This window comes from Paramisgurnus dabryanus, chromosome 14 (genome assembly GCF_030506205.2).
Source record: "Paramisgurnus dabryanus chromosome 14, PD_genome_1.1, whole genome shotgun sequence".
Taxonomy (NCBI): domain Eukaryota; kingdom Metazoa; phylum Chordata; class Actinopteri; order Cypriniformes; family Cobitidae; genus Paramisgurnus; species Paramisgurnus dabryanus.
The window spans coordinates 28,002,845-28,030,828 of record NC_133350.1 but is presented as its reverse complement, the minus strand read 5'-3'; the positions used below and the strand labels follow the sequence as shown (position 1 = coordinate 28,030,828).

The window sequence follows — 27,984 nt, the reverse complement described above, 5'->3', positions numbered from 1 at the left end:
ATAAGTGCTCTCTATAATGTCTGTGTACATACAGGTACTATATAAGGCACACAGCCCTGAGGGTATAGTTACCTGCACTTCAGTTTACAGGTGTGACTCTACTATCAGCATTGTAGCCGAGCTGAGCGCTGGAGTTAAATCACTTTACCACTTAGTATGATCTGACGCCAGTATCAACACAACAATGTTCACCTATTTTCTACTTTTGGTGAGTACAGTTTGTTACGTCATGGTTATTCTCAATGTGCAACTCATATTTAAGATTTAATCAGAAATTTTAAGTAAAGCTTTTTACATTTTATGGCATTTTGGGTTTTGTCTATACAGTATCTTTAGTAGCTTTTGACTTGTATTACTGTTTGGGTGTAATGACAAAATATAGTAGAGGGCTGCTACAACACAAGTTTATTTTTCATATTTTGGTTCTGGTCATGTTATTGTTGCACACGTGAATCATAGCAAATTTCTTATAAATGATTTAATGCTGGTGAATCAAACAGCAGTGTTGACTCTACAGACTCATTGTGTTAAACTATATTTGTGTTTGTCTTTAAACCACGCTGCTTATCTGTATGACGGCCAGTATGATTTTGTAAAGAAAAGGTTTTTGGCAGACTAGCTTGTCCAGTACATGTTTATGTCTGTAACACGAGTCCCCATCAGTACTCGCTGAAAACATACAGGACAAAAGAGTCTTAATATAATCTTTTCAGAACCTGTTTCGCACCTTTGATTTTCTCAGGTAAACATACCTGAGAGTTGAAGTTAATTACATAATTACATATTTAAGGTGATAATATAGTGCAATAGTGTTTGATTTTCATTTTGACCTGAACTGTCAGATGCTTAATGAATTTTTGATTGATAATTATTTTCCTTTGTTGCTACATTGCATCACTACTTCATCACATAGGGTGCATTAAAGAAACCCATCTAACCTTAGCAACTGGATTCATCGTATAAACATTTGGGTGTCTACCCTACTTTATCCTGGGGTGCACATGTAGATTATCTCTGCTGTAAAGTACAACAACGTATATATTTTCCTATGAGTTTTGAAGCAAATAAAAAAATCTTGTTCTTGTTTTTCAATTGGTTATACAAAGTGTTATACAATATGGACTATGTGTATGGTATAGTTATCTCTCTGTTCAAATCAAAGCTAGATTGATATCTGTGCGTTCTAAGATTGTGGGCCAAAACCTTGAGTCAAGCTTTAATATGTTATTAATAATATCAATTGTTGCCATCAAGAACCATGTTAGAGCAAATAGATTGCAAAAATCTTTAGTTTACCCGTCTATAAAATTAATAAATTACAAGTGGGAATTATAAGTAGTCCTGAGGATTGGGGAAAGGGCAATGTGGTTGGTTGTGTATGAGTTTATTGTTATTGTGAAATATTGTATGACAGAAAACCCTATGGGATGTAAAACAACCCTATGGGATTCAATTCCAACAAGTGGAATTCAATTGAATTAGTTTTGTGCATATAACACTCATAATATATATATATATATAAATACTGCAAGCCTGTGATTTGCAATGATTCAGTGACGACTTTTTTTTATGGGGGCACTAGACTTGTCTTACTGGATGTATAAAAACTTTGTACTGTTAATTTAAGATGGGATAGCTTGGTAGTAAAGCTTTTGTTTAGCATGGCAGGAGTTATTTAAAAAAAATTAACACAAATTTTCACATAAATTTGCAAACACCTACAAAAATATTTTTTAAGGCATTTTTGGGAAGGTGCATTTGTTATAAATGGTTTTATTGTTGCCGCGGTTACGCATCTGATCCGAAACTAACTTCTGGTCTGTGCTTGTTTATCGGTCTGGCTAGTGACTAAACTGACCTCTGGAACAAATACATTGTGGAAAATAAAAATGTTTTGGTTTCCAAAAGACAAGGAGGGACAATGAGCATTAGTGACGTCACGGTTTTTCCAACCCGCGGGTCCCACTTTTATGAAATGATTTGGCCCACCCCAACCCGCACCACTGTATCTATTTTTACATTCGCCCCGCCCTTCACCCACAACTATTAAATAGACATACAGGCTTAATACTGTAAATGAAAACAGGCTTATTTTAGACTAAGGGGGCGTGCACACCAAAGCTTTTACGCCCGCGGCCGGCGTATGTTTTCAATTGTTTCCAATGGAAGCGCGCCGTTTTTCAAATAGGCCAGCAGCTAGTGTTTTTTTTCCATGCTGAAAACCGGCTATCGCCGTTTTTTCGCACTCTGCGCTGAGCGTTGAAAAACATTCAGCTTTGGGTGAAAAGCTTCGCACACGGCCGTCCAATCACAGTGGACAAATATCAAAACAACCAACCGGCTCACAGCTCAAGTATTACAGCTAACAAAGCACTCGGCTAAAGAAACTGGCGCTCAGTTGGAAAAACAGCTGGCAATCGGTTTCCTCCAGGCGTTTTTAGCTATGTTTAAAAATTTTGGTGTGCACAACCCTTTAAAGTGTTTGGAAATAGCCATTAAATTACATTGCGCTGTAAACTGGCAACAACAAAACTTATGAACCATAGAAACCAGCATGGTCATATTTATAACAAGATAGGATGATGAGAAACATTTTCAACATTTACAAAGCAGCGTTTGTATTATCTATTCATTAATTCCCAACCTTAATTCCTCCTGCACCTCATCTTTCATCTTCACTTTTATTTCTGAGTTTGTTTTGTTGTTGTGGCAGGAGCAGCTTGGCACTTATGTAACGTGAGGCCAAAGTTTGGGGTCATCACGAGAGTTATGCTGCCCTACGTATTTTAATCTTATCAAAGAATCTAATAAAATAAAAAATATATATTCCCAGATATTTAATATAGGCTATAGGGAATTGAACGCAACAGAACTCTTTTTTATTATGTTTTTTAATGACCAGACCCCCCCCCCACCGCGCCCGCAAATAAAGTGACAATATCTTTTCCCGTCACACCCCAACTCGACCTGCGGGTTACCCGCGGGGTTATGAAACTAGTGAGCATGGATCACCGCTGTGCAGATTTGGCAGTCAGGCAAGATTTTAAGGATCTGTGGTTAACACTGTATAAATTAATTTATTGTTAGCTGAGTGTACTGATTGATGCGCGTTAGCTATGATTTGATCTAAGGTAATTTACTGGTTATTTATTTAGCTTGTTATCAAAAATAAACTACTGTAAAATGACTGATTCAATGCAGAAGTCTACAGGAAGTTAAGTTTGGTCCCCAAAAGTTATTTGTTTAAGTTGTTGCTGCTGAAAGTGTCTATAAAACAGACTGTCTATGTTTAAAGGGAATGATCTGCACATGCAGCACACACCTTCATGGACGTCATAAAAGATCTTGGATTATAGACTCATTTGACATTGTGGAGGAACACCCGGGACCTTATCCATTTGAACTGGGTCAGGTCAGTGCTTTGAAGCGATTCCTTTCAACTCCTTTACATTTTACCACACAATCATACAGGTACAAAATTTGAATCTATTGATATAACACATTGAAGCGTTCTGGAAAATATATTTTTTCTCACCATATTCAATGAAAGTTCATGAATTAATATGAGATTAAATTGACCTCACACTTTAAGTTTGATTCTTCAGTCCTGTGCCAAAAGCAAGACATTTAACCCAATGTTTGCTTTAGGGAGACCCACAAAGTTAGTACCACAATGCTTTGAACCTTGTGTGCATTCCTGAAATATTTCCCTCATTCCAAACTTTAGATTAAATTGGACCGTAGTTATTCGGTGGAGTTTTTTCTAAAAGGCAAAGGGGTGAACGATGAACCAAAGGGCGTCCTTTCTATAAATCCCACCACAGGATTAATTAAAGTTCATCGTAAAGTCGACTATGAGCAGTTCAGAGTCCTCAAGGTAAGAGCAATGCACTTTTTTACTATAGGGGTAATGTGAAGGGTGTTGGTTTAAAACAGATTTCATAATCTCTTCAAAGCTTACGTTTCAAGCAAGAAATAAGTCCAACTATGCTATAGACACACAACTAGGCATGGAGGTCAACATACTGGACATAAACGACAATGCGCCCAAATTTCAGACAGAGTTATATGATGTCACTATAAATGAGGCCACCAAGCAAGGTAAACATCACAAATGAAACACAGCAAATGTACACAAATACGGTATATTAACAATCAAAAAGTGCTTCTTCATCTATGGACAATTTTGGGACTGTGGGCTTTGAAACTTCCTTAAAAAAAGTAAAAAAAATTAACTTATTTTATTGTTATTTTTCTGAAATAACAATACGTCTACCACATCTCAAAATGCTGTTTATTTTATGGCTGGTATGACATTATACAAATACATTTTTCATTAAATACTACAGTGAGTAAAATAAGTATTTGAACACCCTGCTATTTTGCAAGTTCTCCCACTTAGAAATCATGGAAGGGTCTGAAATGGTCATCGTAGGTGCATGTCCACTGTGATAGAGTTAATATAAAAAAAATCCAGATATCACAATGTATGATTTTTTAACTATTTATTTGTATGATACAGCTGCAAATAAGTATTTGAACACCTGAGAAAATCAATGTTAATATTTGGTACAGTAGCCTTTGTCTGCAATGACAGAGGTCAAACGTTTCCTGTAGTTTTTCACCAGGTTTGCACACACCACAGGATGGATTTTGGCCCACTCCTCCACACACAGATCTTTTCTAGATCAGTCAGGTTTCTGGCCTGTCGCTGAGAAACACGGAGTTTGAACTCCCTCCAAAGATTCTCTATTGGGTTTAGGTCTGTAGACTGGCCTTGATATGCTTCTTACAGAGCCACTACTGGCTGTGTGCTTCGGGTCATTGTCATGTTGGAAGACCCAGCCTCGACCCATCTTCAATGCTCTAACTGAGGGAAGGAGGTTGTTCCCCAAAATCTCGCAATACATGGCCCCGGTCATCCTCTCCTTAATTCAGTGCAGTCGCCCTGTCCCATGTGCAAAAAAACACCCCCAAAGCATGATGCTACCACCCCCATGCTTCACAGTAGAGATGGTGTTCTTGGGATGGTACTCATCATTTTCTTCCTCGAACACGTTTAGTGGAATTATGACCAAAAAGTTCTATTTTGGTCTCATCTGACCACATGACTTTCTCCCATGACTCCTCTGGATCATCTAAATGGTCATTGGCAAATTTAAGACGGGCCTGGACATGTGCTGGTTTAAGCAGGGTCAATGCATGCATGATTTCAAACCATGACGTCTTCGTGTATTACCAACAGTAACCTTGGAAATGGTGGTCCCAGCTCTTTTCAGGTCATTGACCAGCTCCTCCCGTGTACTTCTGGGCTGATTTCTCACCTTTCTTAGGATCATTGAGACCCCACAAGGTAAGATCTTGCATGGAGTCCCAGTCACAGTGGACATGCACCTACAATGACAATTTCAAACCCCTCCATGATTTCAAAGTAGGAGAACTTGCAAAATAGCAGGGTGTTCAAATACTTATTTTCCTCACTGTAAATGTGAAATAATTATGTGCCAAATAATTATAATCATATTAAATATACAACCTGATCTTGCGGGAATTCATTCGTATGAATTTGTCAATGCTATCTCACGGGAATCTGTACATATTTTATGAGTTGGCTATTCGTATTAAATCATACGACCACATTCGTAAGTTTTGGTACGATTTGCCTTGCCCCTGTGACGTTGGGGTTATGGGCGGGGTTAGGGGTTCGGTTCTGTTGTTGTTTTATCATAAAAATCGTGCTATTTTACACAATTAACTTCGTATGAATTGATACAAATTAGCCAACTCGTAAAATATGTACGATTTCTAGTGATATCAGGCTAAAATTTGTACATAATGAATCATAACAAAAAATTGTTTTTAGAAAAACAATAATGAAAGCCCAGCCCTAAACCCAACGTCACGCGGCAAAAGCCAACCGTAAAAACAAAATTGGTTGTACGAATGAGATTGTGTTTATTTTGCATATTTTACCGAAATATTTTCTGTTTTCTGGACCCAAGTCAAAAAAATCATATTTCAGTTATGCTAACTTCAGATCAAACTTTCATAACATTTAAAAATATTAATCACTTTTATGCAATACATACCAAAAGATTGAGTTCATTGTGTTTTCTGTGTATTTAAGTTTAAATCTATTATTTGTAATAAAACTTACGACTTAAACCCTTAAGACTTAAAAATGCCCATGGATGAAGAAACATATACTACTAAGTCCAAGTACAAATAATATGAGTATTGTATTTGTCCACTTCACTTTAACCCACATCAACTTGGCATGTTATCTATTTGCAGGTGGTTTTATTTTAGGTGTATTAGCCACAGATAGAGATGCACCGGGAACTATTAATTCAACTGTTGATTACAAAATAATTTCTGTAACTCCGAAAACTCTAAACGCTGAATTTTACATGCGAGAAAACGCTATAATATCATTTCGGGGATGTCTGGATTATGAGGTAAGACTCACTGATGACTATTATAAATACACATAGTAGTGAAAATGGCCCTTTGCATGTTTTATTACCTTGTTTTGGCCTACACACAATGCTTTTATGTACTAACAAATGCTATATTTATGTCTAAAAAAGGTTAGTTTCAATCTGTAGCATGAACAGTCATGTTATATTGCAGAAAAGCAGGCATTTGTAATAAAGGTCCAGTGCTATGTTACATACAGTACTAACATGTGAAAACATGTATGCAGATCGGTACAATATGTTGTCTTTCTTTAACCGGGTGGTTCAAAGTTACCTGTGAACTTTCTTTCTGTAGCTGTAACTTTTAAAGTTTTCTTTAACCCGCATGCAAAATGATTTGAAGTTTAAGTGGTGCCATAAATCTGACTAAGTGCATTAATATATTTTATAATTAAAAACAAGACAGTTGAATGACTTACATTGTCAGGAACTAAGAGATGATTTATAATGTTTAATCTTTGTAAGGTATGTAAACTCACCTGTCTAACCGGGTTTCCTTTTAGGTGGCTAATAAATACACAATACTAGTTGAAGCAAAGGACCGGGGAGAGATTGTAAAGATGTCAAGCACGACCACAGTTGTTATTAATATTCTGGATGGCAACAATCACATGCCTGTTATAACAGGACAAACGGTTAGTGCTAAACTCTTAAGAAATTCTAAAATCTGCTTTGTTTCAAGATATTTGTTAAAAAAATCTGTTGCATAATTTTCAATATGCACACAAACAGAGCGTTGTTAAAGGAGATGATTATTAAAGGGGTCATATGACGCGAATTTATGTTTTTCTTTGGAAAAGCTGTTGTGCATATAGAAGATCTTTAAAGTCGCGAAGATTAAAGTCTCAAACCCATAGAGATCGCCTGTCTAAAAGTGAAGGCTCATGCATGCCTTTCTAAAAACCACCCTCACATATGTCACTGTGTGGGAAGATTGGCATAACACTGCCTGAATGTACAGTACATGCAAAGAAAGAATAGGCGTGACTCTTATTCTAGCTGTAGTATTGTGACTGCCGCCACCATGTCGTGGAGATGCAGGTATTTCAGTTATGGTAAAGGGCATACCAGTTCTGTCACATGCTTGGGGTATTCGGCCAATCACAATGCCCTGAATGTTTGGCCAATCAAAGCACACCACACTTTTCAGAACGTGAGCTTTGTAAAGTTTCGGAAAGGCGGAGATAGAGGTGCAACAAATAGAATCTGTGTTTTGAACTTTAAACCGTGGAACCACGTTGCATTACACCAATAATTTTGTTTAGTAACATCACATGACCCCTTTAAATAAAAAAATGCCTTCAGCAAGAACCTGCTGACATGAATTTGATGTCAGCGTGTTCTTGCTCAAGAATTACAATAAATGTACCATTTCTATTGAAAAGAAGTGGACAAATATTAAAGATTTAAACGTCACTCGGCCTAAACTTTACATTTGACCAAAAGATAAACTGCAGGGTTTGTGGGGCGGTTCCCTGTACATGGTTCAAATTCCCAGACAAAAATGTATGTTTGAAAGTGAAAACAACATGCACTGACATAACTTTTGCCATTACTGACATTGTTTTGTCTCAAGATGCATACCAATGTTTTTTGTAAGGTATGTATGTAAAAACTACTTAAAGGGGACATTTCACAAGGCTTTTTTAAGATGTGAAATAAATCTTTGATGTCTCCAGAGTATAAATGTGAAGTTTTAGCTCAAAATATCATATAGATAATTTATTATAACATGCAAAAATTACCACTTTGTGAGCAAAAATGTGCTGTTTTGGGTGTGTCATTTTAAATTTATCACTGCACTAAATGGCAGTGGTGTGGTTGGATAGTGCAGATTAAGGGGCGGTATTATCCCCTTCTGACATCACAGAGAGAGCCAAATTTCAGTGAGCTATTTTTTCACATGCTTGCAGAGAATGGTTTACCAAAACTAAGTTATTGGGTTGTTATTTTTCAAATGTTTTAAGTTGATATATTATAGCACTTAAACATGGAAAAAGTCAGATTTTCATGATATGTCTCCTTTAAATGTTCTAAAATAACAAATAGTGCTGGATTAATCTACTAACCCTGACTGGGAAACTGACCCTATATATTTTAACATTGTTATTTAATATAATCAATTACCACATCGTTATTTTCATATTAAAGTTATTGTTCACTTATTTTTATTACCAAAAAATAAAAAAAATACCTGATCGTCATCAAAACAGGCTACTCTGTTATTAATCTATTTTCTTACATTTTATTTCTTAAAAAAGTGTAAAAAAGTCACACCCCTAGAAAATACATCTTGTTTTTTGTTATAAAAAATTAAAGGTCTTAAAAACACATGCACACTGGACTATATCAAATTGTACTTCATTGTTGTGATAGGTCTTAAATTTCCTTCATAATGGTCTTATAAAGTCTTAAATTTGACTTGGTGAAATCCTATGGGGAAGGAAGGCATTCAATTCACATGATTCATGCTTCACTTGAAATGGAAACGAAGAAACCAAAAGCAAAGAACAACAAAGCATGGCAGTTTTTAAATATAGTTCAGGAGTATTTGAAGTTACGCGAATCATTTCTTATTAAATGATGTAATAAGTACTTCATTCCAGGCCATATATAGCCTAGTCTAGAGTACTGTATATGGAGGTATTCATTTTTGTTAGTAGTAGATCAGTGTAGCATGTAACACTTCAATTCCAAACTATATACTAGTGTTAGTGTAAATAAGTCACTATGCTAGAAAAATCAAAGTTATATAAGTAATTAGTAGTAGTGTTAAGAGTTTAACTATATTAATGAGAGCAGTGTTAGTGTGTTGTATGAATAAAAGTTCAATGTTAAGCTATTATCAGCAGTCTTCCAGTAAGCAAGCTCACCCCTTATCCTGTGGTATTTCATGCACTGTAAAAGATTTCTGTAGAAATTACAGTATTAGTGGCAGCTGGTTGCCAGTAACTTACTGTAGATTTTACATTTATGCTACACTCTAAAAAAATGGTGCTATATAGCACCAAAAGTGGTTCTTTGCTCGTAATCATAGAAGAACCGTTTTAGTGCCATATAGCACCGCTGAAGCACCTGTGTAGAACCGCATAGTGCCATGTAGAACCATATTTGGTGCTATAGTGGTGCTATATGGCCCCCATATGGTTATACACAGGTGCTTCACCGGTGCTATATGGCACTAAAAACGGTTCTTCTATGATTACGAGCAAAGAACCACTTTTGGTGCTATATAGCACCGTTTGTTTTAGTTTGTTTAAAGTTAAATGAACATGAAACATTTTCAGTCTTTATCTTCTACAGTAAGTTATTGGCAACCAGCTGAATAATTAAAGAAAATGTTACAGTGTGCGATAAAACATCACTGGTATCACACAAAACTGATGTCATGTACTTTTGTCGTACAGTATGTAATATTTCTGTAGTTTTGTGTAGGATTATTTTCACATGTCTGCTGTATTTACCACAAGATTTTGTTGTACCTATGTAATATTCCTGTATATTTTGTGGTATTACTTTCATACTTCTGTAGTATTTACCATAGGATTTTGTTGTAAAGTATGTATTATTCCTATAATATTTTTGTGGTACAGCAAAATGCCCATTAGGTAGAAAACACTGGAAGAAGTGGTGAAGTGTAGGCAAAATGTGGGCAAACTGGGAGGAAAGTGTGGGCAAAATGTGGGACCATGGTTTTCTTTAAGAAACAGACAGAGCTCTGAAAGTTTTTAACAAGCGTCTTTAACAAATTACAAAATAGGTTTGTATAATTGGCAGAATATTTTGTTAAAGTAATAAAGTAAGACTTAATAAAATAACTTCAGTTCATTAACTTGTAACCTGGATGTGAATAAATACATGCCTATATAAAATACAGACTTTAATGTAGCGATATCTTTTTATTGAAGTAGTTGAGTAAATGTACTTAGTTACATAACTCACACTTTTATCCAAAGCGAATTAATAAAGTGTGGAAAACAATCAAGCATTTCATCTTAACTCTTTCACCACCAGCGTTGTTTAAAAAAGTTGCCAGCCAGCGCCAACGTTTTTCATGATTTTCACCAAAGTTTAATGCCTTCCGGAAAATGTTCTTCTTTAAATATATAAACATACAATATACCAAATGAAAGAACAGACCCTCTGCTTTCAAAAAAAAAAAAAAAAAACGTTTCATCCTACCTTCAGTAGTTCTTTTGTAATCAGCTTTTGAATATGGGTAGGTATCTGCAAAAACACCACATTTTGAGCAAAAAGCAGAGATAATTCAATTTTTGTGACGGACTTTTCATAGAGATCCCATTCAGAGCAATCTTTAAAACAGACACGGACATGCAGCAGCTTGCCATAGTGCAATACTTCCGGAATAATAGCGGTATTGCGGAAAGACGGAAAATCTCGTCATTGGCAGGGAAGCGTTTTCTCTTGATTGACGAGATATCTCGTCAATGGCGACGAAAGAGTTAAGATTAGGCTGCAACTACCCATTTTCTCTCTAGTCGATTAATTGGTCGATAATTTTTCGATTAATCTGATAAAACCTTAAATATTTACACAATTTGATTTTTTACTTATTATAGCTAAATAAGGCACTAAATTAGGTATTTACATGTAGAAGTGTACACACTACTGCAGAGTTTTACTAATATAATCTCTAGGGATTATTAAGAGACCAGAATGTTGTGACCGAAATATTGTATTCTGATAGTAATTCACTAAGATAAAGGGATGCTAGACCACTTAAGACCTAATTAGTGATGAGCAATATTTTTAAAGGTGGAGTGCACAATGTTTGAAAAACGCTTTGGAAAAGAGAGTTGGGCCGACTACCAAAACACAACTGTAGCCAATCAGCAGTAAGGGGCATGTCTAGCCGACATCCTTGCCTGGGTTGCGTATGTGTGGGGCGGGTCTATCAAAAGAAGGTCCAGATTCTATTGGGGTAGGGGCATGTTTGTTTAGGTGATTTCAAACATTGGCTTTCAAACATTGTGCACTCTGCCTTTAATTGTATGCGATACTTAACCGGCAGCCAGATGCAAAAATTGGGCTAATGTGATCGTACATCTTTGATCATGTAAGCACTTATTTGGACCAGCTGAAGCTTGTTTACTTGGTTCGCGTGACACCTCCCCAGTAATGAGTTAAAATACTCAATTCTGAAGGTCATAAATGCGTGGATAACCTTCTCAGTATCTCATGCAGATAGCATGTGTTGCATTTTTGAGATATTTCTAAGTGTGGGAAATATGACTATCGAACATTACACCTAGGTTCTTGTTAGTGGAAGATGGCACAACAGTGCAATCATCTATGGATAAGTTGTGATCTGACGTATTGTTTGGGGTCTATCTGGTCCAATAATAAGTACCTCGGTTTTATTTGAGTTAGCATAAGGAAATTATTTGCTAATTATTTACTAACCTCGTTCGCTGGCCTAGATAAACCGTTGGTTGCAGGTTCTGAGGAAAAGTAAAGCTGGGTGTTGTCAGCATAACAGTAAAAATTTATAATATGTGTCAAGTTTTTAATTAATGTGTCATATTGCGGAGAAGAACAATTTATACGGAACAGGTGCGCATAAGGAAATAATTAGCTAATTATTTACTAATCTCATTCGCTGCGGCCTAGACAACCGGTTGGTTGCAGGTTCTGAGGAAATGTAAAGCTGGGTGTTGTCAGCATAACAGTGAAAATTAATTATTTGTGTCAAGTTATTGACTGATGTGTCAAGTAACTATGTAGTAAACAGGATATTGTTCGTCTAGCCGACTGAGGTCCTGTTCACCCTGTCTGTATTTATTTTATAATAACAACCTGTTGCACATCATTCCTTACTTATTGCAAATTGGCATAGGGTAAGAGCAGTTTTGAACAATGACTTTTCTTTTTTTCACATGTTTAACCAAAAACAAGAAAGTTATTGATTACATATTTGACTTTTTCACCCATATAGGGTTCTAGTAAGGTGTTGGAGGGTACGAATGGTTCCTCCCCCCTCATCATACATACAACTGATTTAGACACCCGTCTCACTGCTGCGTGGAGGGCCGTGTACTCCATACAAGGAGATAAAGATGGTTACTTCTCCATCCGCACCGATCCGGATACTAATGATGGAGTACTCACAGTTGTTAAGGTTCATTCACACACTCCAGGCTTTTCTGTGCATTTGTTATTTGTTTTCTGGGATTTGATTAAGTCATTAATATATTTTTTATGCAATTCTTTGCAGCCCCTAGACTACGAAAAGCAGGCACTACAAAGTATCAGCATTACTGTAGATAATGATGAGCCCTTTTACTCGTGTGAGGTGAAAGACAGGCCTGCAAGTGGGCTTTGGATTATCACTTCACATCAAACAACAAAATGCACTCGAGGCTTTAACATTACAGTGGAAGACGTCAACGAGCCCCCGTATTTCCCTCAGCGGGTGAGGAGGGTAGTGTTGGAGGAGAACGGTGCCGTCGGAGTGTTTGTGGACAAAGTGACGGCGGTCGATCCTGATACTAAACAAAAACCCGTTCTGCAGTATGTGCTTTATTTCCTTATGTTTTCTAGATTTATTTCTTAGAAATGGGAGTCATGCAAAAATGTCGACTTGGCAAGATAAATGTTAATGTAACATTAGTCAACATTTTACCACATTAAATAATATAGTATTACAATATTATCCATCTGGTATGGTTGGTTACCGGCTCTTAAGCGTAGTTATTATTTTACTTTGTTTATTACACCCAGACATTTTTAATACAAACCTGAGATATCAAAAGTATCAGATATGAAATATTAAAACTAAAATGTTGCAGTCCTTGAACTCTTTGGTCTACAACTTTGGTTTCTTTTGAAAACAGATTCTTGGGAATATGTTGAACAAAAGAACAAAGAATCATAATATTAAATATTAAAGGGGTGTTATGTGTGTTATGTAGTCGGAGGTGCCTTTATTGAATGGTTTTCAATGGGCAGTGATTGTTATATACGGCAAACGCCTCATACTGTATTTTTGCCGCCTGTCACACCATGCGTTTTTGCAAGAGCGCTCTGAGCGGATGAAAAAAAGCCCAACTTTATTTGCGCTTTTTTATTGTCCAATTGAATGAGGGGAGAGGAGGGCCTTCCGTTGTGGTGACTAATAGATATGTACACTAGGGGCCCTATTTTAACGATCTGAAACGCAAGTACGAAGCGCAAAGCGCAAGTGAGTTTGTGGGCGGATCTTGGGCGCTGTTGCTATTTTCCCGGCGTGAGAAAGAAACTCTTGCGCCGGGCGCAAATCAATAAGGGGTTGGTCTGAAGTAGGTTCATTATTCATAGGTGTGGTTTGGGCGTAACATCAAATAAACCAATCAGAACGCTATCCAACATTACCTTTAAACGCAAGGGCGCAAGTTCCATGGCGGGTTGCTATTATTATGACGGATTTACCAGGCGCAGTTCACAGCCGAGGAGACCGACGTTCTTGTAAGAGCAGTCAAAGACAGAGAAGTTGTTTTGTATGGGGATGGGAGAAACCCGTCCAAATCAGCGTCGGTTAAACAGGCGTGAGAGGAAATAGCCACAATTGTCTCATCAGCTGGCATCCCCATCGTTGCGCCAAGCTCTACAATGATGTCAGGAGACGGGGGAATCCCAAGCTTGCCAGCATAAATCGGGCACGCCGTGTAACGGGAGGTGGATCTGCCTACACATGACCTGACGCCAGCAGAGGACATCGCTGCGTCCACCCTCACCGCTGAAAGGGTTTGGGGGCTTTGAAATCGGACCCAAGAAACGCAAGCAAGGTCCAACCCCAAAGTACTCTTACAAATCAAGTTCATATACATTAAGGTTTCTTACGAAAACATTTTTATTATTATTTACATAAAATAAACGTAATACAGCCACACAACAAACTTATGAAAATATTTTAATCGTTATTTGCATGAGATTTTTTTAACGCAGCCACACAATAAATAAAGACTATCACCACAATGCTCACCACTATGATTCCCCTTATCTCATGTGTTCATATTTTTTATTGTAACAATTTATGATTTGCAAAAATAACTGTTGCATCTGTGTAGATTAGATAAGCAAAGTGTGTGCGCGTTGTGCACGCTATACATTATGGTCAAGCATGCGCCCTTAAAATAGCATAATGAACAACGCGCAACGCGCCACTGACTTTAAACTTTTTTTTTCTGGTCAGTGGCGCAATTGTTTTTTGAAACTTCAAAATAGCATCAGGGATGGTTTGCGCCGGAACACGCCTCCTTTTTTGCGCTGAACCGCCCAGGGAGCGCAAGTTCATTCCCTAGTTTGCCGACGTTCGTCTGTGGAGGGAAAAACCCGCTTTGCGCCGGTGCAAAATACGAATGATACATGCGTCACTGACAAAGTCAATTGCGCTGGGTGCAAGATAGGGCCCAATATGTCACCTTGTGGTTCTAAGCATGCGTCAAAACCACTGCCATCTTAGAACGGGGTCTTGCCATAGGAAGTATCTAGGAAATGCTGCTATCTCTGCCTGTACTTCATATTTATGGATGATGCGTATGGATGTAAGACCTACTAGCACTATGCATTATATTTAGAAAAAGTAGATTTTTTAATATTAAAATTTTACATTTTCTCTGGACTTAATGCTAAATATATGTCTGACTGTTGGAATTAAAAAAGAAAAAGAACTAGAAAATCGCATTCATGACAATTTATGGTGACTTATTTCCGTTAAACGTTTGCCTACATTGACGCTGATGCATTAAAGATGAGGGGCTCCCTTTATTCAAGATGGCCGCTCTTTTTGACACATTTGTTCCAATGAACTGCCGTAGCCAAGGTGACATCTAGTGTATATATCTATGGTGGTGACAGAATTTTATACAGTAGTTGCTTGGGACAACTGGACCTTACAAAAATTAACCATGGTTTTATTGTGGTAAAAGTGTAGTAACCATGTTTTTTTGTGTGCATTGATTACTATCAGCAAAACCAAAGTTTTACTATACTAACCATTTTTAACTATGGTTATATTGTGGTTACCATGGTTTTACTACAGTAACCATGTTTTTTTTTTGTTTTAACTGTAATAAAACCATGGTTAATTTTCGTAAGGTAGGGAGTGCACTCACTCTCTGTTTACTGCGTGTTTGTGCACCTCTCAACCTTGATCAAGGTTTCTGCTAATGACAGTTAACAGCAAACCAAATTTTCAAGAGCACTCATGCTTCAATATCTGATTGACAGGACAGCTGCCTTGGTGGTTGCCTAAGCACAATAACAAAAAACGCAGCGCACTGTTCTTTTCTTTTTCCGTCTTGGGGTTTCAAACGTTTAAAACGTATTTGGTATGCTCGTCCGCTAAAACAGGTTAATCAGACACGCCCCCACATATCTATGTCACTGTGTCTAAATATTTGCATAATGCCACCCAAATGTATTTGCAAAGAACGAATGTATGGATTTAGTTATCGCTTTGTGAAACTTTGCTATTTTTTAAATATTGGTAAATTGATCCTGCTAACAGAAGTTGTAAGATTACCGATATGAGCAGAGACGAAGACAAAACACACTGACAGCTTTGGGCCAATCATAATATTCTGTCAGAGATGACACATTTACCTCACGTGCTGTTTACGGAAGTTTCTCTCCACACGCTGCTTGAAGTCAAACACACATAAATTGCTAAATCGGCCAAATCTCTTCCTCAAACGTTTACTATCTCTTTGCCAAATTTCCTCTGTGAAGCATTCAGACATCTCTGTTGATGTATAAGGTTGTGACTCTTGCATTGTTTGGTTAAGAGTAACTGTGCATGACTGTCACAGAAGTAGAAACAACAAAATACAGACAGCAAAATAGAAGTCATAACCCACTACTGTTTACAACACTACACAGACCTCGGCGCATGACGGTTTAGAGGAAACTTCTGTTCTCTTACCTCTATACACCGATATTTTTGCACTGATGTGTGAATGATATCATACATGGTAAAAAGATTGTAATGTTGTTGTGGTGTGTGAATGGCACAATAACACTTTACTTGAAGGGTGTGCATAAGACTGACATGACACCTTTATAATCATGACATGACACGTGTCATAAACATGAAGGAGATTTTATGCACATTTATGACAACTCATTTGTTTATTTGTCATTTTGAATTCAAAGATGACATTGTTTGAGATGTCTTTGTTGTGACAACTTGAAAAAAACAATACATCATAATTTGTCATAAATCTGTCATAAACATCACATAGTAGAATAATTGTCAAACTTAAGAAACTACCTACTGTAGCTTTATGGGTTGACATTACATTAAACTGTCATTTAAATGTCACTAAGTGACAAATAATTTTTAATACCTTAACAAAATGCCACAGACATGTCAAACAATTATACTTAACTTGAACTTAACTTAAAACTGACAACTAACAGAACTTGTTCTTCCTCACACAGAGGGTTCTGGCATTTTCTGACATAGGATAAAAAACTAACAAAACATTTCATCAATTTCATTTAATGTTTTTTCCAGTGATATGGACCCAAAGCTACATGGCTTAACCCATTATTGTACCGTTTTCATTTAATTTTAGGTTTTCTAATGCAATAAATTATAATTTTATAAAATGTAATAATTATTATTATTGAATGATTGAGTTAAACATATGGAGGAAACTTTAAAAAAATATTATGAACTGAAGAATATTCATTATGTTGTTATAAAACTATTTGACAGAGTATTAACACTTAATGACATTTTAATGACAAATTATATTTGAGGTCAAGAAAAATATTAATAACGCTGTTATAAAACTATTTGACCGAGTATTAACACTTAATGACATTTAAATGACAAATTCAATTTGTATCACTAGTAAAAAGTGGTCAGTTATATTGTCTTGGTAATGTCAAGTTGTCATAACAAAGACATCTCAAACAATGTCATCTTTGAATTAAAAATGACAGGGCGTTTTCACATTAGCACTTTTGGTGCGCACCCGGGTTCGATTGACATCAGAGTTCGGTACATTTGGATGATGTGAACGCTGTCTTCCAAACTCGGGTGCGCACCCGCGAAACGTACTCGAGTCCGCTTAAAAAGGGTGGTCTGGGGTCCGGTTCATGTAACTCCAGATCGGTTCGCTGCTGATGTGAGCGCAATCGTACCAAATCGCGGAAGTGAACCACTGTTACGTATTATATAGAATGTCCCACCAAAACAGACGTGTGTGTTTGTGTGCGTGCACTTACCTTGACAACAAAATGCATAGAATGCTTGCTTGACTTTTGTTCTTATTCTTATTTTTTTTGGTTTTGTTTTCAAAGAAATAATACAGAAACGCACTTTCGTCTGTCTGCCGCAAACATACTAAAGTCGTTTCGATGACAACGGTCTGTCCGCCGACGTCAATTTTTGCGGAGGCATTTAGAAATCATCTCTCTGCTTGCAGTTCGTCAATCACGCTTAGTCGTCTTCTCGTTTACAGCGGTTGTAAAGAAACATGAGAATGCGCCGGCTGCAGCTTGATGATGCAAGCGTACCGCGGTTCGGATGCAAAAATAATGTGAACACAGTCCATGGGGGGTATGGGGAGGGGGAAGCAATCGAACTCGGGTTCGGACCAGGCAATCGCACCAAATATGAAACCGCCCTTAATGACAGTTGTCATAAAAGTGCATAAAATCTCCTTCGTGTTCATAGCACGCGTCATGTCATGATTATGAAGGTGTCTGAAGGAAAAAACTGAAAAAAGATTGATGAGGATTTCTGGCTCCCAGAATGCTTTGCATGAGGCTGTTAATCTGTAGGTTCATTCTGTAAAGATAAAGACTTGTTCATGTATAATGTTCATTTAAAAAGTTGCATAACTACAGCACATTTTTTACAGTGTTTTAGCTCTGCTAGCCTAAACTATCAAGTTATTAAGCGTTTGTAATTTCAACTTCATGACACCCCTGAGAATAATTCATCATTCATTCATCCATTCAGGTATTCTCTTGAACAAGATCCTGCAGGCTGGCTCAGAGTCAATGCCACGACAGGGGAGATCTTTGTGAAAAAGCCTTTGGACAGAGAGTCAAGTTATGTGATCAATGGCACTTATACAGTTACTGTGACTGTCACTGAGAAAGGTAACTTACAGTACAAATATGGTTTGTTTACAATTTGGCATACAGAATAAACCTCTGCAACAATTAACCAACCATCAGCTGTGTAGGATATTTGCATTTGCATATTTGCATTTCTGATCTCTCTCCAGATGACCCTAAAATGACAAGCACTGCTACGGTTAACATCTACGTCGAAGACAAGAACGATAATGTGCCCATGTTAAAGGAAAACGCAGTCTCTGTCTGTCAATCTGATGAGGTTTCTAGTACAGAGATCACGGCGTATGACCTTGATGGAGATCCATACAGTGGACCATTCAGTTTTGAACTAATAGGAGATGTTAAGGACGAATGGACCTTCGACCCGAGCCACGGTAAAAGAAAAACTTGTGTCTGTATAATCTCAAGCTTTGACTATTATACCAGGTAATCACAAGGAAGTCAAACGCTTACATACTGTCCGAAAAAAAATTGTCAAAAAATGGTCCCTAGCTGTCCCTAGGGGCGGTAGCCTTTTAAAAAGTACACATTTGTACCTAGAGAGATTTATTAGTTCCTCAGTGAAACATATTGGTACCAAAGAGGGCATCATATCTGTACATAAACATCACATATTAGGACAATTTTTAAGGTAACTGCCCCAGTGATAGCTTGGGACCATTTTTGACAGTGTCAAATAAATGCACCCATGTAAGAAACTATGTGTTTAATATATATTTCGCTCTGTCATGTAGGTAACACGGTGCACTTGGTGAAACACAAAAACGTTTATCCTGGTATGTACACACTGACGGTAAAAATCTCGGATAAGCAGGGCAGCTCTTTTCTCCAGAATCTCTCCGTCTCGGCGTGCGATTGTTCAGTCTCACCAAGCTGTCTTGTTCAACGCAACACACAGAAAAAAGTAGGAACCGGTGTAATTGGAACGGCCATCTTTGCCTCACTGCTGGTTTTCGGTGAGCACTGGTTATATAAATTAATGATATGAATTAATGATTGAAAATGTGCATTTTTTAATTCTGAAATGCATTTCCTCATCTCAGCACTTCTTCTGCTCTCCATCACTTGCTCTTGCGGGACTGTGAAGTCTTTGGCACATGTGGACTATGTTCTAGATAATGTCCTGCAATCTAACACTGAGAACCCTGGAACAGATTGTATGGTAAGAACTGCTGTAAAACGAAGAAGCGTAGACATTTAATTTACTTTTCGTTGCTTGTAAGTGAAACAGAAAAGCCAATACTGTGTTACATAAATATTCAATCTGAAGGTCCCGAACAGTCTCCTGAAGAAAAAATATGAGGCTCAGTCAATGGAGGCTACTCTGGTATCTAACATTATTCAAAGCAAGGGGAACGTTCAGCAGGTACATTTTTTAATGTATAAGTTGTTATGAGTTTCACAAAACAATCATTCATACAATCTAAAGATGATGTGTTGTTTTAATACATGCTTGGGTAAAATATGGACAAATGGTTTAAGTTAACCTAGAAAATGTCCGTATTGGACCCAGCCAGATAAAAAAAATCTGGTACTTTGTGTTACAACAACCCATAGGATAATTTAAACCGAATGGTTGGGTTTGTCCATGTTTTATTTCAACCATGGGTTAAAACAACTCAGCATTCAACTCAGTCATTCTTTTAACAAAAAGCTAATTGTACTTTTTAAATGTTTTTTTATTTTTTTGCTTTAGGTAGGGAGCATGAATATGAGCCCTCGTAATACCCTGATTCAAATGAATGGAATCCAGTCCAGCAAAAGATCGCAATACAATTTCAATGAGGTAAAATGGTAGAGATGATATTACGACAAGTATTTAGAGCTGCAATCCGTAACTATAAAACTATAAAATTGCAGTTATTTGAGGTTTAAGATTCAAAAAACGCTATGGGCCCTATCATACACCCGGCGCAATGCGGCCCAAAACTAGGTCTTTTGCTAAATAACAAATGCATTTCCGCCCAAGGGCGTTCTGGTCTGAAAAAGAGGTGTGTTCAGGCACATTGTTGGCGCGTTGCTATTTTGAGGCATTTAAAATAGACTACGCCATTGACCAACAAAAACCTGCTCTAAAGTCAATGGCGCAATATTGTTTTTGTTATTTAATAAGCGTTATGCGCCTATAAATGGGACGACAACACACGTTTGCTTATCACATACATGAATGTGCAGCAGCACAAAAATGCTTTTAAATATGAAAAGGATTAAAATGTAAAAGATTATTATTGAGTCTCGATTATAAGACGATAGAAAGCGTAAAGAGCTGCTTCACCTGTATCCTGGTAAGTAAATAAATGCTTTGCTTTAAACAAATGCATCTTTTTTTAAATGTTTTTTTAAATGCTACCCCATGGATTTATTGTATATGATGACTCTGTACCTGTGGATATGGTGAGATGAGAAAAATATTTTAAGTAATGCTTTTTTTTTTAAACACCTCATGGTGCTGTCCAAGTGCTGAAACGGCTCTCCGCACGTTTGTAAATTCTTTATCTCTTGTTTGTATTTTTAGAGTACAAACCTTTTCTGAGATTACAATGATTATGTAGGATATCAATACATTTACAGCAATTAAAAGCCTGCTAATTTAACTTCCATGACTGAACGAAAACGGGTTTTAAAAGTTTTAATAAAAAAATTACAATTTCAATACAAATGAAAACAACAAAATTAGTTAACATGAATCTTAAACTGTTGGTCTTCTTCCTCCACTTAGTTTTTCAGTTTACAAATTCAGCTTTCCAAATAGGGATTAGACACAGTGCCAGGCGCAACTGGCTGTTAAAGGGGATGAGAGCTGAGACTCTCATTGGTTTATTGCACGTTACGCCCAAAAACACACCCATTACTCATTAGGAGAATAGGAACAACCTTGTTAGGCCGTGCGCTTGGCGCATAAACATTTTTCCTGTCGTTAAATTAGCAAAAGTCACCCACACCCGTTTAGGCCGTGCACTTTAGACAATGCGCTTAGATTGTTAAAAATAGGGCCGTATATTTTTCACATACATACATTATTGTTGCTCCTCTATGCCCCGCCTTTCTGAAATGCTATCCAGTGCGTTGTGATTGGCCGAATACATCAAGCGTGTGATGGAAATGATATGCCCCTTACTATATTTGGAATATCAGCTCCCACAAAATGGCGGTGGCAGAACAATACTAAAGCTAGAATAAAAGTTATGCCTTCTTTCTTTGCATAAACATTAGGGCGGTGTAATGAAAATCTTCCCACACAGTAACGTAGAGATGTGGGAGCGTGTTGAAATGAGGCATTTTAGGAACGATAATACTTCCCAAATTTTTACATATGACAGGGGATTTCTTCTGAAACACCACCAATGTGCAGCATGCACCTGGCAGCCATATTGACCCTATCACCCATTATCACCCAATAAATAAAAAAATTTCAAGTTACATTTCCTGCTAAATCTGACCAATCAAATTATGAATCATTATTATAAGCTACAAATCAGGGTGGAGGCCATTTTAAACAATGATTTTTTTTAATGTATTAAACAACTGATTTTTGGGTTTTTTTTAACTGAAAAAATTACGGATTGCAGCTTTAACATGTAACTTCTTTATCATAAAGGATAACAATACAGTTTAATGTTCTAATTTAGCAACTATTTTTCCCTTCTAACCAGCAGATATCCACATGGAAACAGTCACTGTATCGGAGTAACAGTCATTATAAGGTGAATCTTTATCATTTTACTGTTTTTGACATGGCTAAAGCTTCAAGTTTTCAGTACTCTTGTAAAACTAATCAATAATGTGTCGGTTTTTTTAATGTGTCCACAGGGTACAATGGTTAGCAGAATGACCACTAAAAGACAGAATTCATATACCATGAGCCGACTGCATTTACAAAATATACTCTTACAGGTAAGTTTATTCAAGTATACCTTTATACATTCATAATTTATCTTTAATCATGGATTTGAGCAAATAAGGCCAGCTATAAGTGTACACAATTTATATATATATATATATATATATATGAAGAGTTTGGTTCCAAAACGCAATAAACGCCATTTTTGAAAAAAATGAGTTACTGCCAAAATCAGTATTATATCAGGTCAGTAGTTAAAAGTAAATAATTAATTTTACGCAAAATCCAATACCCGCCGTGATATTCTGTCATCTTTTCTCCCTTTGTTCCCAAAATGCGACAAACGCCACTCCTCCTTTTTTACAGAACGCAATAAATCCATTCCTGATATTACAGCGGACCATTCACGCAATGTAAACAAACATGGCGGCGCGCTGAGTACACGGAATCCTAATTTTCCTCATCTACTTTGTACTTCGTGATCAACAAACAAAACAAAATAATACTTTAATAGCATTGCTAAACCTGTGATGGTTTTCTGTGACGGGAAAGAAACGTAAGTCATCAACATCTAATAATTTCCGCGAGAGGCACTCGGCTGCTTGTTCTCCAGACAGCATCAAGCTTCTCATGCCAAAACATTGACCCCAGAGGATCTTATGAAAACTTTACATTATTTTACTCAAAGTCAACGAAAATCGAGCGGGACCAAAACATTTTACAGCTGATCGCTGTGAAAATGTAAAGAGACGACGTCAAATATAACCGCAGCAATGTGGTCTTAATATAACAAAGTAAGTGTTTTGGTTAATGCCATTAATGTTTATTTTTTAATCATTGTATACCACTAGTCAACTAAATAAATATAAAATGGTAAAGATGAATGCACATTTATACATTGATTTAATAGATTTATAGCATTTTGAAATAAAAAACTGTCATGGATTTATTGCATTTTGTGGAAAAAATAATTAGTTTTTATAATAAATCTTTGAAAATCAAGTTATGGATTTGAATTTCTTATGTTTTTATAACCTAAAGATGCTATGTGAAAGTTTGTAACAGAAAATAGTGGTTTTCATCTTGTCACTTTCTTGGTATAGAAAACACGTTTTTACCGAAATTTGTCAAAATGGATTTATTGCGTTTTGGAACCAAACTCTTCATATATATATATATATATATATATATATATATATATATATATATATATATATATATATATATATATATATATATATAACTAATATTCTCATCTCTTGAGAGCACCAAAATTGCTGGAATGTATTTATTTATTAATTTATCAATGTGATTTTTGGGGTGAACTGTTTCTTGAAAGTATTGAAAGTATCAGATGCTATGTGAAAGTTTGTAACAGAAAATAGTGGTTTTCATCTTGTCACTTTCTTGGTATAGAAAACACGTTTTTACCGAAATTTGTCAAAATGGATTTATTGCGTTTTGGAACCAAACTCTTCATATATATATATATATATATATATATATATATATATATATATATATATATATAACTAATATTCTCATCTCTTGAGAGCACCAAAATTGCTGGAATGTATTTATTTATTAATTTATCAATGTGATTTTTGGGGTGAACTGTTTCTTGAAAGTATTTGTTATTTAGCACAAGGTAATAATTATTCATAATAATATTCTTCAACTTTCAGAGGCTACATTCAATACAGTCACTGGGAAATGAGTTGCTTGATTATGAGCCTCATCGTTACGCTTTTGAGGACAACTCTGAATATGTTGCAGACCTGGACCCTATAGACTTGCCCGATAATGACTTTGATCCCGAGCCGTTCTCTGACCTTGGACCTGCATTTAGGCAACTGGCTTCAATCTGTAACCCAGAGAAAAGCTCAACAACAAAAGTGATTGAGAATGGCACTATAAAACATATGTAACATATGTCCTTAGTAAAGAAATATGGGTTATTTTGAATAGGATTATGGGCTCAGTCATACCAAGAATGATCATAGTGACAATTCTCATAATGATAAGTGAATTGGAGTTACAATTTATTTTGATAGTCCACTTTAGATATTTAGGGAAGGGATACTTGTAGTCAGTAGAATGACAGATGAGGGACCATTTAAATAAATAGCTAGTAAAATGTGTAGTATGAAGTGGACTATTAAAATAAAGCATTACCGAATTTTGATTTGTTTTTTTATTTGTTCAATAATATTTCAATAATATTGTTCCGGTATGGAGTGCACTTCTATCTTACAGTTAAAACTATTTTAAAACTATCTTTACAGTTATAGTTATGGTTCTTGGTGTGAACAGGCCTTATCTGTTGCAAAAAAAATTATCTTCCATAGGTATTTGGGTGTAATTGAGACAGGGCTTATTTTTAGTTGAATAGATTTATGTCCTTATATTTTTTTACAGCGGGGTTTGTTTGTTCAAGCAGGATAATAAATCATGTGGATATCTTAGTTTAAAATCAGGTTATCGAAGGATGTCATGCAGAGTTCATCTGTTTACAACCAGAGGGTTCAAGAAAAAACTCCTCATGCTGGTATGGTCAGTTTTACACTTTAGAAGAAAGTTACACAATTAGTTTCACTACAGTAGTTAACATGAACTTACAATGAACCATCTTTCATCTTTGTTTCATGTTTATTTCAACATTTACTAATACGATTAAAAGTTGTCTCTGTTAATGCAGTTAATGTGAACTTATATAAACAATTGTATTGGCATTACTCTTAAAAACAGAGGTGCTACAACAGCTATGCCGTTAAATAACTATTTTTGGATCCCATAGGTTCTTGCCAGGACAAGATGCAAGAAATTATACTCTTCTTGACAAGGCAATACATTACATCACTACAAAACAAACTAACACAGGACAACAGACACGAGGGAGTTAAATGGATAGTTCACCCAAAAATGAAAATTCTGTCATTATTTACCCACTCTTGTGTCATTTCCAAACAGTTGGTGAGCCACTCAAAATATATTCCTATGTGTTTATCAGAACCAAGACATTTATACAGGTTTGTAACACCATGAGGGTGAGTAAATGATGACAGAATTTTCATTTTGGGGTGAACTATCCTTTTTATTATATAGGGCAGCAAATAATGAGGGCAGAGGATGCCGAGAAATTTGAGAAAGACGAGTTAACACTTTTCACTTTTCCTGGCCGGGAGAGACAATAGGGCTCATTTACATCTCATTTAGCTAAGCCACACCCCCTGTAAAGCCGTTTTGAGATACAGATGTTCTAGCATCATATAGTATTTTGTGAAAGAAGGCCAGATGACTTAAACAATTATTTTTAATAAGTAATGCTTAAAAAATTTAATTTAATTTCCTCACTTTAAATAAAACTTAATGTTTAAATATGCATTTTACGTTAGGTTTTTTACTTAAAGTGAGAAAAAGTTAAAAAACTTGTTACTAGTTGAAATAAGTTTTTTAAGTAGAGCAGCTTTCACTTTTTCAGTGTGAGGGGAATGAAATAATAATGAGATAATTAATCATGAAACGAGAGGGCGGGGTCAAGGCACTAAGGAGAGCACATGGCACACAAAAACAATGGCCATGTGCTTCCAACACAGAAAACATGCAAAATCCTTTCACAATAAAATACAAAAACATCTACAAGAAAGAACATATGGTGCTTTTCAGTCTAAAAGGAAGTGCAGAATGATTTTTACATTGATCCCCTTAAATAATTTTTTTAAAAGAGATGTGGATTTGAATGGCAATTAAATTACCACATGACCTTGGTGTTGGACCTCTGTAATATGACCAGGAATTTTTTACACGGGTGGTCAGAGAAAAAAATAGACATTCTGGATTTGGATGACAATAAAATCACTGACAACCCTCTGTAAATGATGAAAATACCTTACGTCCCCACGAGTAACAATTCCGAATAGGGCTTAACTCTTTGCTCACCATGGACGAATCATCTTGTCAATTAAGAGAAAAATTTTGCATAAGAACATGTTCCTGATGAGTTTTTATGTTAATCTGCAATACCGCGATTATCCACTAGATGCCACGTACCCAATTTATAAAAAAACTGAAGCCAAAACGTTATTTATAATTTTTTTAATCTGTGTATGTTTTGATAATCGTTCTGAATCTGATCTAATTTTTCCTTCACAAAAATGCCATTTTTCAGCTTTTTGCTAAATTTTTTTTTAAAAAGAAAAATACCCATATTTAAGAGTTTATAAGCAGAGAAAAAAATATGGATGAAATGTTTTATTCCTGTTTTGTTTGTTTGTTTGTTTGTTTATTGTTTGTTTGAAAGCAGAGGGTCTGTTCTTTCATTTATATTTTGTTTATATATTTTTAGAAGAAAATCTCCTGGAAGGCCTTTTGTGAAAATCACAACAAATGCTGGCAGGCGGGGAATGAGTTAAGAGTGCTATATTAACTAATAAGATAAAATGCTGTAAACATAGATTGCACATTGTTTGTTCATGTTAGCTTATGTATTAACTAATGTTAGCAAAGAGAACCTTATTCTAAAGTGTTACTGGGTAATATCTCTCAGTATTTTCATTTTTAGCAACTTTTTATAAAAAAATAATAATTTCTTCATTTGTTTAAAATGTTATGTGGTTTGTATGTTTAATGATCTGGGAAACTGTAGGGTTTGTAAATACATCTGTAAAATCATCAATTGTGGCACACAAGCAAAGCATATTATTACGGTTTTCAACACATAATGTTATTTTCAGTTGTGACAAAACCAGCAAAATGTTCAACAACAGTGTTTAATACTGTACATAACAGGCAACTCAGTATTTAAGTTTGTATAAATTCATATGTGCTATACATTTGTTATACGTATATTCTGGACAATCTTTTGTTGAGCCCCATAACCACAAAAAGTCTTGTTTCATGACTTTTTCTCAAAAACTAGTGATTTTAAATGCAGGTGGAGTGACACCTGCATTACTACCTCATTTGGAGACATTTAAATGCTATATTTCATTTACAGAGAAATTGTTTTACATCATATGATGTTAGCAACATCATACTCAAGGTTACAAATGATCCGTAGTAATTCTTTCATTCAAATGTAGTCTCTACTGAGAGACTATTAGAGATCAAACTAATTTTAGCAGCCTTTTTTGTTCCCTTATTGTTAAATGATGTATAATGTATTGAATCAATGTATTGTTGGCTCCATAGAAGTGTTATAGGCCTGTGTGCTGGGAGTTGAGGGCTCTTGTAGCTAAATTAATAAATTCAAGATGTGAAAAAACTGCTTCATATTTATGGATGATGCCGGACTTTTGTGCTGCGTATGGCTGTTAGGCCTACTAGCACTATGCATTAAAGTTAGAAAAACGTATTTTTTCTGTACTCAATGCTAAATAAATGTCTGACTGTTGAAACAAACCAAAAGAAAACCAAGAAAATCGCATTCATGATGATTTATGGTGATTTATTTCCGTTACACCATTGCCTACAATGATGCTGATGCAGGGCTTCCCTGTTTCAAGATGGCGGTTCTAGTTGACGCATTCGGTCCAATGAACTGCCGTAGCCAAGGCGACATCTAGTGTA

The 27,984-nt window shown here is 36.0% G+C and overlaps 1 protein-coding gene across 2 annotated transcripts; it reads left to right on the top strand.

The window, feature by feature from the left end:
- The first annotated feature begins 68 nt into the window (after nt 1–68).
- On the top strand, nt 69–27,966 carry cdh27 (cadherin 27). 2 transcript variants are annotated; one of them, XM_065241844.1, is made up of 17 exons: nt 69–208; nt 3,296–3,412; nt 3,728–3,877; nt 3,957–4,101; nt 6,295–6,458; nt 6,983–7,114; nt 12,436–12,618; nt 12,715–13,010; nt 18,454–18,596; nt 18,725–18,949; nt 19,310–19,531; nt 19,619–19,737; nt 19,846–19,941; nt 20,272–20,361; nt 22,232–22,279; nt 22,386–22,469; nt 24,102–27,966. In XM_065241844.1, the coding sequence occupies exons 1-17, from the start codon at nt 185–187 to the stop codon at nt 24,342–24,344; spliced, it is 2,481 nt and encodes an 826-aa protein (XP_065097916.1). In that variant the 5' UTR covers nt 69–184; the 3' UTR covers nt 24,345–27,966. The 2 variants fall into 2 exon arrangements, with proteins under 2 accessions (XP_065097916.1, XP_065097915.1); XM_065241843.1 differs by having other exon boundaries at nt 22,229–22,279.
- The last annotated feature ends 18 nt before the right edge of the window (nt 27,967–27,984 follow it).

Excerpts from the sequence above, each read along its gene's own strand:
- cdh27 (XM_065241843.1), top strand. The coding sequence starts at position 185 with ATGTTCACCTATTTTCTACTTTTG. Across the intron at positions 3,413-3,727 it reads ATCCATTTGAACTGGGTCAG|ATTAAATTGGACCGTAGTTA; the intron begins GTCAGTGCTTTG and ends TCCAAACTTTAG. Across the intron at positions 12,619-12,714 it reads GAGTACTCACAGTTGTTAAG|CCCCTAGACTACGAAAAGCA; the intron begins GTTCATTCACAC and ends AATTCTTTGCAG.